At 44.1% G+C, this 16830-nt stretch overlaps 1 protein-coding gene across 2 annotated transcripts in view; it reads left to right on the top strand.

Annotated features, from left to right (window-relative positions):
• NFXL1 (nuclear transcription factor, X-box binding like 1) overlaps positions 1-16830 on the top strand; it is a 149926-nt gene that overhangs the window by 39615 nt on the left and 93481 nt on the right. For both annotated transcript variants that reach the window (XM_077477531.1, XM_077477532.1), the window contains exons 10-11: positions 399-523; positions 9537-9659. In XM_077477531.1, coding sequence (XP_077333657.1) covers positions 399-523; positions 9537-9659 — 248 coding nt within the window. The remainder of the gene's footprint in view (positions 1-398; positions 524-9536; positions 9660-16830) is intronic.

The following is a 16830-nucleotide window of genomic DNA, read 5'->3' on the forward strand; positions in this document are numbered from 1 at the left end:
CACAGACTAAATGATATACACTGATTTTGTTTTTGTTTTTTGTTTTTTTGTAGCAGCCTGAGAATTTGTCATTCAAAGTGTGACAGCAATGAAAAATGGCCTGGGCAGGAAGGGGGTGGAAGTGTCCGATTTATTGAGGTGGTTAAACCTGTAAGGCTAATGTAAGAAATTGAATGAAACTGATAACTGGTGAAACCTGACTGCTACTGTGTATTGCATGGTGTAATTGCTCTTTGGTTGATCTTATTAAATAAGCTCTTATGAGTCCGTATATGATTAGCAAGATAGAGAGTGGACATGAAGTACAGTGCCAGTAATATCAGCTTTTTCACAAAACCAATAAATAAGAGATGTCACTGGTCATGATCATATAAATCACATTTGTTTTGTTTGCGCAGAGTACACCTTGCCTTGTACAGAAGATGTGTCCACTTGCGGTGATAGCTGCGATAAGGTTTTGGAGTGTGGAATACATAAGTGCTCCCAGCGTTGTCACAGAGGTCCATGTGAAACATGCAGACAGGTCAGTGTTCAGTTATTGGTCATTAATCATAAGAATGTGCTAAGCTGTAAACACATTCAAGCAGGCTCCTAATTCTGTGTCCTGTTCTTATGTATTCCCTAATGTAAAATAACAGATTGAATTCCACTGAATAACTTATCTGTCACGACAAGACTACATATGGATTGCAGATACTGTTTCTAGTTTCTCCAGGCATCTTTCATGTCATTTTTCTATTTGTCCTTGCACTGTCTGATTGCCCCAAGTTCATGTATATCCAAATCTGTTAAAGCTGAACACCAGGCATGGCTAAGTACACAAATTAAAGTGGAGTTTCAGCCACTAAACAAAACCTTTAGCTGCTGACTTTTAAAATAAGGACACTTACCTTCTTAGGGATCCCGCAATCTAGGGCCCCCTGAAGCCGATTCCTCCATTGGCTCAGGTGCATGCGCTGCCATTTATACTTATTTATACCGAATGGGATCATCTGGATAAGCATTTTTCCCCTCCAAAGAGATTCTCAAGTCTTTATCCTATAGAAGAAAAATTCACTAAAATATGGAAAGTTCCAGCAGTTGACGCTGCGATTTCCAATATGAATAAAAGTTTTACTTGCCCTTATGCGCTTATGCTTATAGATCCAACAGATAAGAAGTTGGAAGGTCTATTAAAATCCTCTTTTCCTTAGCAGGTACTGTTGCTCAGCCTGCAATTGCAGCTATAGGCATCTGTCAGTCCTTAAAAGACTAGTTCACAGATGCTCTCAAATGAGCTCCCTGCACAACGAGCACAGGAATTGGCCAAGCTACCTAAAGCATTATGCTTTGCTATAGATGCTATGAAGGATTCTATTCACCAGGCATCACGCCTTGCGCTTGTACTTGTACATATGCAAAGGACCCTTTGGTTAAAGGGTTGGTCAGCTGAAACGCCTCGTAAGAACCTTCTAACTCAGGGGTGTCCAAACTTTTTTCAAAGAGGGCCAGATTCGATGAAGTGAACATGTGTGAGGGCCGACCATTTTGCCTGACATTCTTTGAACCATTAAAATTCGGTCATTCGAGCACTCATACCTGGCCCAACAAAAATTCTTGTGCCTTTGTCGCGCTCGTTTGCCCGACACACAGACGCATGCTCTGTTCATTAGGGGTACCGTTAAGTCTTAATGGTACCCCACACATTGGAAACATGGGGTGCTTTTGGTGCAGCGCAATTAAAAAAAAAAAAAAGCTCTGGGACTTCTTTCCCTGCATTTTTGTGGGTATGGAAGCCCATTGAAATGCATGGGCTGCCCTACACACAGCATGCAGCCATGCAGATGTGAGCCAAGGGCTTATTGGAGGGGCAGTAAAACTACATGGTTGAGCTGTTTTTACCACCCCCAACTTCTCCCCCTTTAGCTGCAGAGGGAGCAGCTGGGGGTGTACACACGCTGTGGCTGCAGCTGGAGGTATGCTCAGGGTGAATGGGCCTGCACTGCAACTACCCCGCAAATGTGTGGACTGCACAGTTGCGGTATAGTGATGCTACATTTACAGGCTTAAAACAGGTGGTGAGGAGGCAACATAATGCCTCTTTACCACCTTTCAAATGCCTCTAAAAAGCGATCTGTATATGGATTGCTTTTCAGAGGAGCAGCAATCCTGGCTGCTATCACACACACAAGCACCACAAAAGCAGTTCTGATGGTACAAGAATGGGGGGGGGGTCTGGATTAAAAGTAACACACATGCATACACATACACACAGACATACACACATACAGACACATGCATATACTTACATACATACAGACACATGCACACACACACATACAGACACATGCACACACGTACATACATACATACATACATACAGGCACATACATACATACATACAGACATACATACAGACATACATACACACACACACACACACACACACACACACACACACACACACACACACACACACACACACACACACACATACATGCACACAGATACATACAGACACACATACAGACACACATACATGCACACACATACAGACAGACATACACGCACATACATACAGACACACATGCACATACGCATACATACAGACATACATGGACACACACACACATGCAATCATACATGCACAGACACACACACACATGCACACACACACACACACACACAGACACACATGCACATACAGACACACATACACACACACACATACATACAGACAGACATGCACACACACACACATATAGACACACATGCACACACATACATACAGACATGCACAGACACACATACATGCACACACATACAGACAGACATACACGCACATACATACAGACACACATGCACATACGCATACATACAGACATACATGGACACACACACACATGCAATCATACATGCACAGACACACACACACATGCACACACACACACACACACACACACACAGACACACATGCACATACAGACACACATACACACACACACATACATACAGACAGACATGCACACACACACACATATAGACACACATGCACACACATACATACAGACATGCACACACATGCACAGACACACATACATACAGACACACATACATACAGATACACATGCACACACACACATACATACATACATACAGACACACATGCACACACATGCATACAAACATGCACACACATACATACATACAGACATGCACACACACACATACAGACAGACATGCACACACACACATACAGACAGACATGCACACACACACATACAGACAGACATGCACACACACACATACAGACAGACATGCACACACACATACAGACACACATGCACACATACAGACACACATGCACATACATACAGACACACATGCACATACATACAGACAGACATGCACACATATACATACAGACACACATGCACACATACAGACACACATGCACACACATACATACATACAGACATGCACACACACACACACATACACATAAATGAAGCCTTTTTAAAACGAATCTAGCTTGTAGTACAGTACCTTTCCATTCCATTTCCTCATTCAGCCGGGTACTGCACTGTAGGGGGAAGCAGAGAGCACAGCACACTCCTCTGCACTTTACTTTCACTTTTGAAGCCGACGGAGCTTCACACAGTGCCGGGGATCGGCTCATTTGACAGCCCTGATCCCGCAGCACACCAGGCGGGCCGTTCAAAACCGGACTGCGGGCCGCGATTGGCCCGCGGGCCGGACTTTGGACATGCCTGTTCTAACTAGTTTCCCCTTGATGGGAGAACGATTATTTGGCGATAGTTTGGATAAATACATTCAAACAATTTCCAGCGTAAAGAGTACTCTTTTGCCAGTCAAGAGAAAATATAAGCGCCCTTTGTTTAAACTGACTTTTATTCCCCCGCGCCAGGGGCATCCACCCCTAGGCAGGGGCGATGGCCTCCACCATCAGACTCTACGACAAGAGCCCAGGGTCGAACCCAGGCACAAAGGAAGACCTGGGGCCGCAAGTCTGCAAAGCACAATACCAAGACCACGTCATGAAGAGGCATCTCCCCTCACCAAGGTGGGGGGAAGATTTCTGAGGTACTCAGAAGTCTGGCAAAGGGAGATTCAGGACAAATGTGTCTCTAGGATACGAGCTAGAGTTTCAAGAGTTTCCACCATCTCGTTTACTGAGATCAAACGTTCCCAAGGATCCAGGGAAAAAGGCAATCCCTGTTGCAAGCATTAGACCGATTTATTGGCTGAAGGGGTGATCAGACAGATTCCCAAACAAGAGCAAGGTTTGGGGTTTTACTCAAACCTATTTACGGTGCGAAAGCCAAATGGGGATATCAGACCAAGTCTAGATCTACGGAATCCAACTCCGTTTCTGAAGATCTGTTCCTTTTGCATGGAGTCAATCAAGTCAGTTGTTTCCATCCTGCAAGGAGGAGAACTTCTGGCATCCATCGACATCGGAGATGCATATCTGCATGTCCCTATATTTTCTCCTCACCAGAGGTTTCTGCGGTTCGAAGTAGAACAGAAGCATTTTCAGTTTGTAGCCTTGCCCTTCGGGCTTGCTACAGCACCTCGGGTATTCACAAAGGTACTAGCCCCACCTCTAGCCAGGTTAAGGGCACAGGGCATAACTGTCTTGGCTTACTTAGACAATCTATTGTTAATAGACCAGCAGTTACCTGGAAGGTTTGGTTTGGATTCTTAACCTAAAGAAATCCTCCTTAAAGCCACTAAGAAGGACTTGAGTATCTGGGCCTGATCATAGACACAGCCCAGAAAAGGGTGTTCTTGCCTCCCGCAAGGATCAGCTCCATACAAGAGCTGGTGAGGATGATCAGGACGAAGAGAAATCCTTCAATTCGCCTTTGCATGAGGTTGTTAGGGAAGATGGTAGCTTCAGTCGAAGCAGTTCCCTATGCCCAATTCCATTCAAGACTGTTTCAAAACAGTATCCTGTCTGCTTGGAACAAAATGATTCAAGCTTTGGACTTGCCAATGTGGCTGTCCCCATGAGTGTCCCAAAGCCTCAGTTGGTTACTATCTTGGAACCTGCTGAAGGGAAAGTCCTTCAGACCAATTATCTGGAAGGTAGTAATGACAAATGCCAACCTTTGAGGCTGGGAAGCAGAAGCCTTGTCCATCAACATCCTAGAGATTCGGGCAGTGTATCTGGCTCAAAAAAAACAAAAAACCTGGACCTCTAGTTTAAGGAATTGTCCTGTCAGGATCCATTCCGACAATGCCAGGGCTGTGGCATATATCAATCACCAAGGGAGCGCCAAAGGTCTCTCAGCTCAAAGAGAGGTGAACCAGATTCTAACTTAGGCCAGACCTGCTATCTCAGGGGCTGATATTCCATTCTACTTTACGAATGCTAAATTTAACGGCTTGGCTATTGAGAAACACATTCTGAAGAAACGTGGGCTTTCCAGGTCAGTTATCTCTACTTTGAGTAATGCTAGGAAGTCAGCTTCTAGAGCCATATATTATAGAGTCTGGAAAGCTGGTGTGAATCCAAGGGTTGGCACCCTCGGAGATATATTATAGGCAGAATCCTTGCCTTTCTACAATTGGGCGTAGAGATGAAGTTGGCCTTAAGTACTATTAAAGCGGTTGTGAACCCGCTGATGTGTTTTTTTTTCCCACCTGCAAAGGAAAAGGCATAATGAGCTAGTATGCACCGCATACTAGCTCATTATGAAATACTTACCTTAGAACGAGGCCCCGACATCTGGTCCGATCCACACCGAGGGAGCTGACATGTTCCCTCTGTGTTTCTTCCGGGTATTCGGGCTCCGGCGCTGTGAGTGGCGGGAGCCGTGATATCGTCACTCCCACGCATGCACGCAGGATATTTCTTCCCAGCAGGGTCCGGCGTCTGCCAGGCTTCCTGCCGAGAAACCCCTGTGCGCATGCGCCGCTGCTGTCAGCGGCGCATTGCGAGGGGAAGATTTTTTTTTTTTTACCTACAGGTAAGCCTTATTATAGGCTTTCCTGTAGGTAAAAGCCCCAAAAAGGACTATACAACCACTTTAAGGGCCAAGTCTCAGCCTTATCGGTTTTATTTCAAAGACCGCTTTCTACGCATTCTTTAGTCTGGGGTTTTATGCAGGGGGTGATGTGGATTAATCCGCCAGTTAAATCACCTTTAACCCCTTGGGACTTGAATTTAGTTTTGTCAGTGTTACTAAAACCACCATTTGAACCATTACAGCATGTTCCCTTAGTCCTTCTGACTAGGAAGCTGATATTTTTGGCTGCTATATCCTCAGCAAGGAGGGTTTCAGAATTGGCTGCTCTTTCTTGTAAAGAGCCATATTTGATTATTCATGAGGACAGAGTGGTATTGCGCCCTCGTCCAGGCTTTTTGCCAAAAGTAGTTTCAGGCTTTCATCTGAATAAAGATATTGTCCTGCTATCGTTTCCCCCAAGACCATGTTTCAGGGAAGAAAAGTCACTACATTGTCTTGATATAGTGAGAGCAGTGAAGATCTATTTAGAGAAAACTGCTCAGATTCGTAAGACTGACGTCTTATTTATTCTGCCAGAGGGTCCTAAAAAGGACAGGCGGTGTCGAAATCCACTCTCACTAAGTGGATTCGGCAAGTTATAATTTAAACTTATGATTTAAAGGGAAAGATTCCCCCTTTTTAAGTTAAGGAGCGCTCTACCAGAGCAGTTAGTGCTTCTTGGGCAGTGTGTCGCCAGGCCTCCATGTCTCAGATCTGCAAGACTGCTACTTGGTCTTCGGTACATACATTTGCAAAATTTTGTCAAGTGGATGTAAGAGGGAATGAGGATATCGCCTTTGGGCACAGTGTGCTGCAGGCAGCAGTATAAGCAGCAGTATAAGTCCTCTGGTCTGGGGGTTACCCTACGGGTTGTGTCTCCATCCCCTCAAGTAGCATTGCTATGGGACATCCTACTAAGTAAATACTTGAGGCTCTGTGTCCTATGATGATGTACGATAAAAAAAATAGGATTTTTAAAACGGCTTACCTGTTAAATCCTTTTCTTGGAGTACATCATAGGACACAGAGCTCCCGCCCCTCTGTTTTATGGGGTGAGAGAGTATATTGCTTATATTGCGTGGCTACAAAAACTGAGCGCTCCTGGAAGGAGGAGGGGGTTATGTAGGGGAGTCAACTTCCTGTATTGGTTATACCAGTGTCAACACCTGAAGGTAGGCCCATAACCCACTAAGTAAATACTTGAGGCTCTGTGTCCTATGATGTACTCCAAGAAAATAATTTTACAAGTAAGCAGTTTAAAAAATCAAATTTTTTGTACTTATCGTAAAATCCTTTTCTCTGAAGTTCATTGACAGACACAGCACCCACCCCTCCTATTTGTTTGTACTGCTTTTGATGAACTGAGCTGCTGAATGCAGTGTGAGGGGTTATAGCCAGTAGGACCGCCCCCTGGGAGGTACTGTGCAAGTGTTGCTGTCTTTAACACTTTCTTCCTAGTCCTCTCCTAAAAGGGCGATATAACCTAAGGTCAAGATGAAAATGTTGTGTCCGTCAATGAACTTCAGAGAAATGGATTTTACGGTGAGTACAAAAATCCTATTTTTTCATAGATGCGAAACACTCCAGAAATGCAGCAAAAACGCTCTCTTGACTTGTGACTGGCAGCAAACTGATGAGCTTTCTGTTCTCTTCTTATTATGTGAAGGTAAGTGTTTGCGCCCCAGAAAGAAGCTAGGTAAGCAGAAGTGCCCATATTGAAATCATTCTCACATTTTCTCTTGTAACAAAGGTGTGTATTATACGATCAACAATTAAACGCTATCAACCAATTTGTTCACAAAATACTTTTGGCCGCAGGAGCATGCCCACCACAAAGCATGACCACCATTGCGCCACAAAATTTATTAATGGTGGCCTAATAAATTGCCACCTTTTTATGAGAGAACCTGTGGGAGTTGACCAGATATGGGCACATCTACTTACCTAGCTTATTTTCGGGGCACAAATACTTGTGTCACTTGTTAATAGGAGGGAAGAACAGACACTGAAATCTCATCGCATGCACAGGCCTCGGAAAGAACTTGCCTCGCTATGTACTGCCATTTAACCACTATCGTGTGTAATAACCCAAAATACCCTGACAAGCATGAAGCTCATCCACTTGTAACCTAAAGTTCTGCGTTGATATAGACCAGTGATGGCAAACCTTGGCACCCCAGATGTTTTGGAACTACATTTCCCATGATGCTCATGCACTCTGCAGTGTAGATGAGTATCCTGGGAATTGTAGTTCCAAAACATCTGGAGTGCCAAGGTTCGCCATCACTGATATAGACAATACTCTCTGCAAGCCTAGTGATCTACTTTCATAGCATAGCTCCTTGTATAAACAAGTACTCTCTCAAGAGCACGTTCTCCCGCCACAGTGACCAGCGGCTCACAGAAGTTTTGGCGCCAAGGGGTTAAATTGCTTGTATTCAAAAGTGAAGTATGGACCTTCCCTAACAACCCCCCATCATACTTACCCAGGTTGATGCAGCATCGGTACGGTTTTCCTCACCGGCTCTAACGCTGATAACCGAGCGATCATACAATGCTGATCGCTAGGTTTTCTGAGCTCCATGAGCAGAGAACTGGTAACTTCCGGTCACCACTCTATGCTCTGCCCTCCCTCATCTAGGCTCTCAGCGGCCCACTGTGCCGATACAGGTATGTGGGCAGATCCCGACATCATTGTCTTGCTCTTGCCTGAGCCTGGACCGGCTTTGTGATGTCAGCCGACAGCGGACTTGAGCCTGCTGTCAGCTGAAAATGGGTCACAGGTGTGCAGAACAGACTCCACTCCTGTGATCCACAGAAGTACAGGCAGACAAGCTTTGGTTGTACTTCTCCTTTTAATATTTAGTTGTGTGTTTTTATATCTATCTGGCGTTCAGATTTAATACATCCAACAGAGTATAGTTGGCTGCCTGAGTATTTATTGCACTCATTGGGATTCTTTCCAACATGCTGAACTTTATAGGACATTGAATACAACATAGTGTTGCTATTATACTGCAAACAGTATAATGGAATGGTTTCAGAAATGAGTATGTCTAAAATAATTTTCGAATATTGTGGAGACATTATCCTTTTACTTCAGGTGACATCCTTTCAGACTGATGTGACTGAGCTACTTTAACTATTGTAATCATCGTGTCTTGTATATCAAGTTCTGTACACATATGGAAATGTTAGACGCAACTGTAATATAAATAATAGAGCCAAAGTTTACTGGCCAGTGTTCAAGATCTTGGAGAGTCAGTTTTATATTAAATGTTTTGTTTCAAGGTCGTGGCTGTAATCAGCGTTACTAATTTTATCCAATAAAAAGCAATGTTGAGTTGACCTTCTTGAAGTACACCGATTCAGTGTGTCTGCAGAGTCTGACAGTTGTTTCAGAACATTTATTAATTGATGGGGAGATGCTTTTAGTGGTTCAAGGCACAAAATTACATATAAAGGATAATACTCTCCGAGTGTAAGCTGAAAAATCTGTTTTATATTTTATTTTTTCCAAAGGAGGTTGAAAGGCAATGTCGCTGTGGAAAGCACACCAAGCAAATACCCTGTCATAAGCCTTATTTATGCGAGACCAAATGCCCTAAAACTCGGGACTGCCAGAGACATCAGTGCAAGAGGAAGGTACTATTATTATGGGTGTTCTGGATCGTCAGTGATTTCTTTAATGCACAAATGAACCCTCTTGATTTGTTGTTGTAATGCAGTTAGGCTTCATATACAGTAATATGCCTCTTCTTTGTTTTTGTTTTTTTGTTTTTTTTAACCAAGAACTGTGGCAAAAGTTGCTTCCAGCATGCACATAGGAGCAAGCGCATAGAGTGGTAAAAAAAATAATTCATAAATCGTCATTATAAGAGCTGCTGGCACACCATGAGATTTTTCACAGAAATTAATAATGTGCTGCACTGCAATCCAGCTAAATCAATATAGTATGTGACAAAAAACATATAACAGAAAAGTTCAAATAAAATGTCCCAAATAGTCCAAAAATGTTGTGAAGAAATGACAATCCTCCTCCTAAAACCTCTCAAAGTGCTTCACCACCACCACCACACAGAGTCCGTTCTGCTTAACGAAACGATATGACTCTGTTATAAAAAGTAATATGTCATTTGTTTTGGTTACTCCTTCCATCAAGCAATCTGGTCTTTACAAGCTGTTTCCATTTACTCCAGCAAGAACTCCATCAGCTCTCCAACCAGTATCAACATGTATTGTACCCAAAAGGAGAATGACAAACTCCACATAGTTTGAAATCTAACTAAAATACTTTAATAAAGGCTAAAATACGTTTACAGGAAAGAAAAAAAATTGGCACTGTGAAAAAAAAAAATCTAAAATTGTAATAAGTATTGTGATATCGCCTCATTTCCAGAAAATCATGATGTCGGTCTCCGCCGTATGCGTTTCGTCATAACTGACAGTTGTGGCAAGTGTATTTTAGATTATATTAACCACCTGCCATCCGGGCCATTTCTGACACTTTGCTCCTACTTGTAAAAATCTACTTTTTTTTTTCCTAGAAAATTACTTAGAACCCTCAAACATTTTATATATTTTTTTTTCAGCAGAGACTCTATAGAATAAAATGGTAGGTGTTGCGTTTTTTATTATGTCACACGGTTTTTGTGCACCGGTTATTCGAATGCAATTTTTTGGGAAAAAAACACCTTCATGAATAAAAATAAATAACACTGAAGCTAGCCCAATTTTTGATGTTATGCTGAGTAAATAAGATGCCTAACATGTCACGCTTTAAAATTGCGTTTGCCCGTGGAGTGGCGGCAAACTACAGTGCTTAACCACTTTCAGACCGGACCATTTTGCTGGTAAATGACCAGAGGTCTTTTTACACTTTGGCACTGCGCTGCTTTAACTGGTAATTGCGCGGTCATGCAATGTTGTACCCAAACAAAATTTGCGTCCTTTTCTTCCCACAAATAGAGCTTTCTTTTGATGGTATTTGATTGCCTCTGCGATTTTTTATTTTTTGCGATATAAACGTAAAAAGACCGCAAATTTTGAAAAAAAATGATATTTTCTACTTTTTGTTATTAGAAAAATCCAATAAATTCAATTTTAGTCATACATTTAGGCCAAAATGTATTCAGCCACATGTCTTTGGTAAAAAAAAAGTCAATAATTGTATATTTATTGGTTTGCGCAAAAGTTGTCACATCTACAAACTAAGGTACGTTTTCTGGAATTTACGCAGCTTTTAGTTTACGACTTGAGGTGCTAAAATGGCAGGGCAGTACAAAACCCCCCCAAATGACCCCATTTTGGAAAGTAGACCCCCTAAGGAAATTGATAAGAGGCATGTTGAGCCCATTGAATATTTTATTTTTTTGCCTCAAGCGATTGAATAATGACAAAAAAAAAAATTTTTTTTTTTTTTTTACACAAAGTTGTCACTAAATGATATATTGCTCACACATGCTATGGGCGTATGTGAAATGACACCCCAAAATAAATTCTGCTGCTTCTCCTGAGTACGGGGATACCACATATGTGGGACTTTTTGGGAGCCTAGCCGCGTACGGGGCCCCGAAAACCAAGCACCGCCTTCAGGCTTTCTAAGGGCGTAAATATTTGAGTTCACTTCTCACTACCTATTACAGTTTTGAAGGCCATAAAATGCCAAGATGGCACAAAACCCCCACAAATGACCCCATTTTAGAAAGTAGACACCCCAAGCTATTTGCTGAGAGGCATGTTGAGTTCATGGAATATTTTATATTTTGCCACAAGTTGCGGGAAAATTACAAACTTTTTTTTTTTTTTTTTTTTTTTTTCACAAAGTTGTCACTAAATGATATATTGCTCATGCATGCCATGGGCATATGTGAAATGACACCCCAAAATAAATTCTGCTGCTTCTCCTGAGTACGGGGATACCACATATGTGGGACTTTTTGGGAGCCTAGCCGCGTACGGGGCCCCTAAAACCAAGCACCGCCTTCAGGCTTTCTAAGGGCGTTACAGTTTTGAAGGCCATAAAATGCCAAGATGGCACAAACCCCCCCCAAATGACCCCATTTTGGAAAGTAGACACCCCTAAATTTAGGGGTACACTAGTGAGACTAGGTAATAAATGGCGGGTGCCCTGAAACTATAAAAAATAACTAACCAACCAGCGTCACCTGTAACAGTTATATGGTGATCACTGGTGAAAGGGTTAACTAGGGGGCAATCAGGGGGCTTTATGCGGTAGTATATGGGGGTCCCTGGCGCTATAAAAAGCTGCGGCGAACCTAAATACCTACCTGCCTAACTAGCGTCACCTGTGACACTAATACAGCGATCAGAAAAACGATCGCTTATTAGGCTGGGTTCACACTGGAGCGATGCGGGAACGCCACGAATGCGCGGCGGGTTCCCGCATCGCATGCCTCCCGGCGGCAGTTCACACTGCCCTATGCGAACTGCTGGGAGTGTCAGTGAAATGTTACTGACACCCCCAGATCAGTTCGCATATCGCAGTGCGATCTGCAAACTCGGATCGCATGGTGTGAACACCCATGCGATCCGATTCTGCTGCGGGCCAAAAAAAGGGTCCCGTGCGAATTTGCGGCGGGTGCGGCGAATGGCTGAACTCGAATCGCACAGAGATCGGATGTGATTTGCACTGCAGTGCGGTGCGAATCACATTCGTTCTCATAAACCGCTGCAATGTGAACCCAGCCTTAGTGACACTGGCGACGGGGGGTGATCACGGGGTTAAACCTTTATTGGGGGGGTTAGGGGGGTACATTAGAACTAAAGGGGGCTAACTCTAACTGCCCTAACAGTTATTACAGTCACAAATGACACCAATGCAAAAAAAAAAAAAAAAAATGACATTGGTGTCACTGTGACTGGGGGGCAGGGGTAATTGGGGGGGTGATCGGGGGGTAAAGGGGGGGTGTGAGTGTGCCTGGCATGTTCTACTGTGTGTGTAGAGTGTTGGTGCAACTCACCGCTCCGCTCTCCTCCGTGTCGGAACGAAAAATACCGACACGGAGGAGAGAATACATCACTTCCTCTCCTGTGTTTACATTACAGGAGAGGAAGTGATGTCACGGGGGATTTCTATTCGTCGGGAGCGATCGCGAGGGGGTGGCCATGAATGAATGGCCGCCCCCTCATCCCGGATCGCTCTCGAAGGAATGCCGACCGCCGCAGGCACCGGGGGGGGGGCCCGATCGGGCCCCCCACCCGCGGGCAGGCAGGGACTTATATATACGCCCATATGCCTGCCCGTGCCATTCTGCCGACGTATATCGTCGTGCGGCGGTCGGCAAGTGGTTAAAATTCCCCATAGGCGAAGCTTTAAACACCTTTACAGGTTACCAGTTTAGCGTTGCACAGGAGGTCTGGTGCTATAATAATTATTCTTGCTCTGACGTTTGTGACAATACCTCACGTGTGGTTCGATCGCCGTTTACATATGCGTGTGGGAGTAACTTGTTTGTGTGAAAGCACGGTGGGACGGGGGAGCTTTAGACCCCTTTCACACTACACCGCCCATTGCGTCGGCGGTAAAACGCCGCTATTTTTAGCGGCGCTTTACCGCCGAATTTGCGGCGCATTTTGGCCACTAGCGGGGCACTTTTACCCCCCGCTAGCGGCCGAGAAAGGGTTAAAACCACCGGCAATATGCCCCAATAGCGGCGTTTTGCCAGCGGTATTACAGCACTGCCCCATTGATTTCAATGGGGAGCAGCGGTGGAGGAGCGGTAAACACAACGCTCCTTCACCGCTCCAAAGAAGCTGCTGACAGGACTTTTTTCTGACGTCCTGCCAGCGCACCGCTGTATTGTGAAAGCCCTCAGGCTTTCACACTACAGACAATGGTGGAGCTTCTTTAGGGCAGATTGCAGGCGCTATTTCTAACGCTATAGCGCCTGCAAAACGCCCTGGTGTGAAAGGGGTCTTAAAATGTTTTTCATTTATTTTTTACAAAAATTTTTTTTACACTTTTTCTTTTTTTTTGTACTAATTTTATTGCTATCACAAGGGATGAACAACATCCCTTGAGATAGCATGGGCTGTGACCGGGCCTCTTTATGGAGAGATTTGAGGTTTATTCGCCTTTAAATCTCTCCTCTGGCCTCCCATGTAGCTGGCCAGTTAAACAAAGGGGCGGAACCGAAAGGGACAAACTACTTGTCGCACCCGTGTTTCCAGGGTTACAGAGCAAGGGAAACAACGTCTGTTTCTCTCTTTGTACAGGGCAGCCATTGCCGCTGGCCACATCGCTCACCCTTCTGCCACCCGCAGAAGTGGTCGGGTGGCTAATTAGCCACCGAGACCACTTCTGCCTTGAAGAGACTCGCCGGCTGAAACGATCAATACTGGGATGATGCCTGTAGGTGCACCACTGAAACGGGAGGACGTCCATTTACGCCGTACCGGCGGGAAGTGGTTAAAGTATTTTAGTTGGATTTCACACTATATGACTTTCTCCTTTTGGGTACATACTTGTATACTACTTGCTGGGTTCACACTTGTGTGATGCCAGACATCTCATGTAATTCGCAGCGCACTGCTGTTCACTTTACATGCGATGTCTGTGCAGGTGCGATGTCAGCCATACAGATAGTATGGCTGATATCGCACCGCATTCGGTCCAAACACGCACAGGACCCTTTTTTCTGTTCGGACCAGAATCAGATCGCATGTGTGTTCACACATATGCGATCCGATTCATGTCCGAACTGTCAGTTCGCAGTGTGATATGTGAGCTGAAATGGGGGTGTCGTTAACATATAATGACACTCCCCATCAGATCGCATATGGCAGTGTGAACTGCCATGCGTGTCAAGTGCGATGCGGGAACCCGCAGTTGATTCGCAGGGTTCTCGCATCGCAGCAGTGTGAACCCAGCCTAAGTGCCGGTTCACACTAGTGCGATGCCAGACATTGCATGTAATTCGCAGCGCACTGCTGTTCACTTTACATGCGATGTCTGTGCAGGTGCGATGTCAGCCATACAGATAGAATGGCTGATATTGAACCGCATTCGGTCCAAACACGCACAGGACCCTTTTTTCTGTTCGGACCAGAATCGGATCGCATGTGTGTTCACACATATGCGATCCGATTCATGTCCGATCTGTCAGTTCGCAGTGCGATACGCAAGCTGAAATGGGGGTGTCGTTAACATATGACACTCCCCAGCAGTTCGCATATGGCAGTGTGAACTGCCGTGCGTGTCGGGAGCGATGCGGGAACCCGCACATGATTCGCAGGGTTCTCGCATCGCGCTAGTGTGACCCCGGCACTAAAGATGCTGAACACCTGCTGAAGATCAGCAGGACAATCAGTATTCTCAAAAGTAAACTCCAACAGCAGCAGCATCCGTAATTTGAAATGACTGTTTTTTTTTTTTTTTTTTAAATATCCCTGTTTAAATCTGCATACTTCAATTAATAATTGCATTTATATAATTTTTACGAGTTTCCAGGAAGTTATAAGGCCTTAGTTTTTATCACACTGTTTAGAAAAGAGTTGATGTAAAAAAACAACGGCACTCTATAAATGTACCGTATTTGCCGGTGTATAAGGCGACCCGGCATATAAGACGACCCCCTAATCTTACAGGACAAAAATGCTTTTAAATCTGTACTTACCGTGTAAGACGACCCGGCTTTCGTGGCTTCCGAGGCTTCATATTTCTTCCTTCTTCCTGCATTTGCTGGAGCCAATCACGGCGAGTGATGTTTTCTTTTAATGAATACAAAGCCTGCTTGGATTGGCAGAGGCTGTAACATCATCAGCCCGCGCCGCTCTGACTCTCCAAGCCAATCAGAGCAGGCTACAGAGTAGCCTGCTCGGATTGGCAGAGGTCGTTACTCCAATCCGAGCAGGCTTTGTATTCATTTGAATACATCGCACACCAGGATTGGCTCAGCGGTATATACTGTATGTAGCCGAAGCTACATACAGTATTACCGAACACCCAGCCGGCATCCGAGGAGCTGACCCGGCGTATAAGACGACCCCTGCTTTTTGGCCAATTTTTTTACATGTAAAAGGTCGCCTTATACGCCGGAAAATACGGTACATTGAATCTACTGTTGTATTTATGGAATCCATAATCTGGCAGTTTGTCTTGTCACATTGCCCTCCATACGCCACAAAGTGATTTTGTTCATATCTTGCTTGCATCAATATTAATAAAGCTGAACCAGATGTGCACAAGTTATGTGCTATAAAATGAAGCCATCAGTTTGATGCGTAGTTAGCCACTGGGGCAGGAATGATTTTCATGGCTCCACCCACCTAAAATGAGGTCTAAACCTTTGTAACTATTACTTCTCATTTCATGCTCAAAGATGATGCAGAACTGTGTTATGGGTTTTCCTTGACCACATAGTGACTTCATAATGGAGACTTCATACACCTGAAGTCTTTTGTACTGCAATAATCATCATGTGGTCACAGATGCCTGAGATTGATGAGTTTGAAACTAGACACTTTTATTACACAAGCCTAATGGAAGCCAACGGCTCTAATAACAGTGCCTAGCTTCCCATGTTTCTCTATTTCTCGTCTAATGTTACACATTGAAAAGTATTCATCAGTATCCATTTACCTCTCACTGAGAGCCTTGAACAGCATTTCCTGTAGAAGTCGCACATAATTTTCAAATAAATCTCTTCTAATAAATCTATGGCAAATGCAGTGCTTTAGTGAATTTCAAGATGTTTTCATGTACATCTGGCCACTGGTGGGTTTTTTTTCTAATTATTTTTAAATTGACAGCATGCCTTCTGCTGAAGCATTTTATACTTCTAAATTTCTTTTT

This window comes from Lithobates pipiens, unplaced genomic scaffold (genome assembly GCF_037356315.1).
Source record: "Lithobates pipiens isolate NorthernLeopardFrog02 unplaced genomic scaffold, aLitPip1_a1.2 Scaffold_13, whole genome shotgun sequence".
Taxonomy (NCBI): domain Eukaryota; kingdom Metazoa; phylum Chordata; class Amphibia; order Anura; family Ranidae; genus Lithobates; species Lithobates pipiens.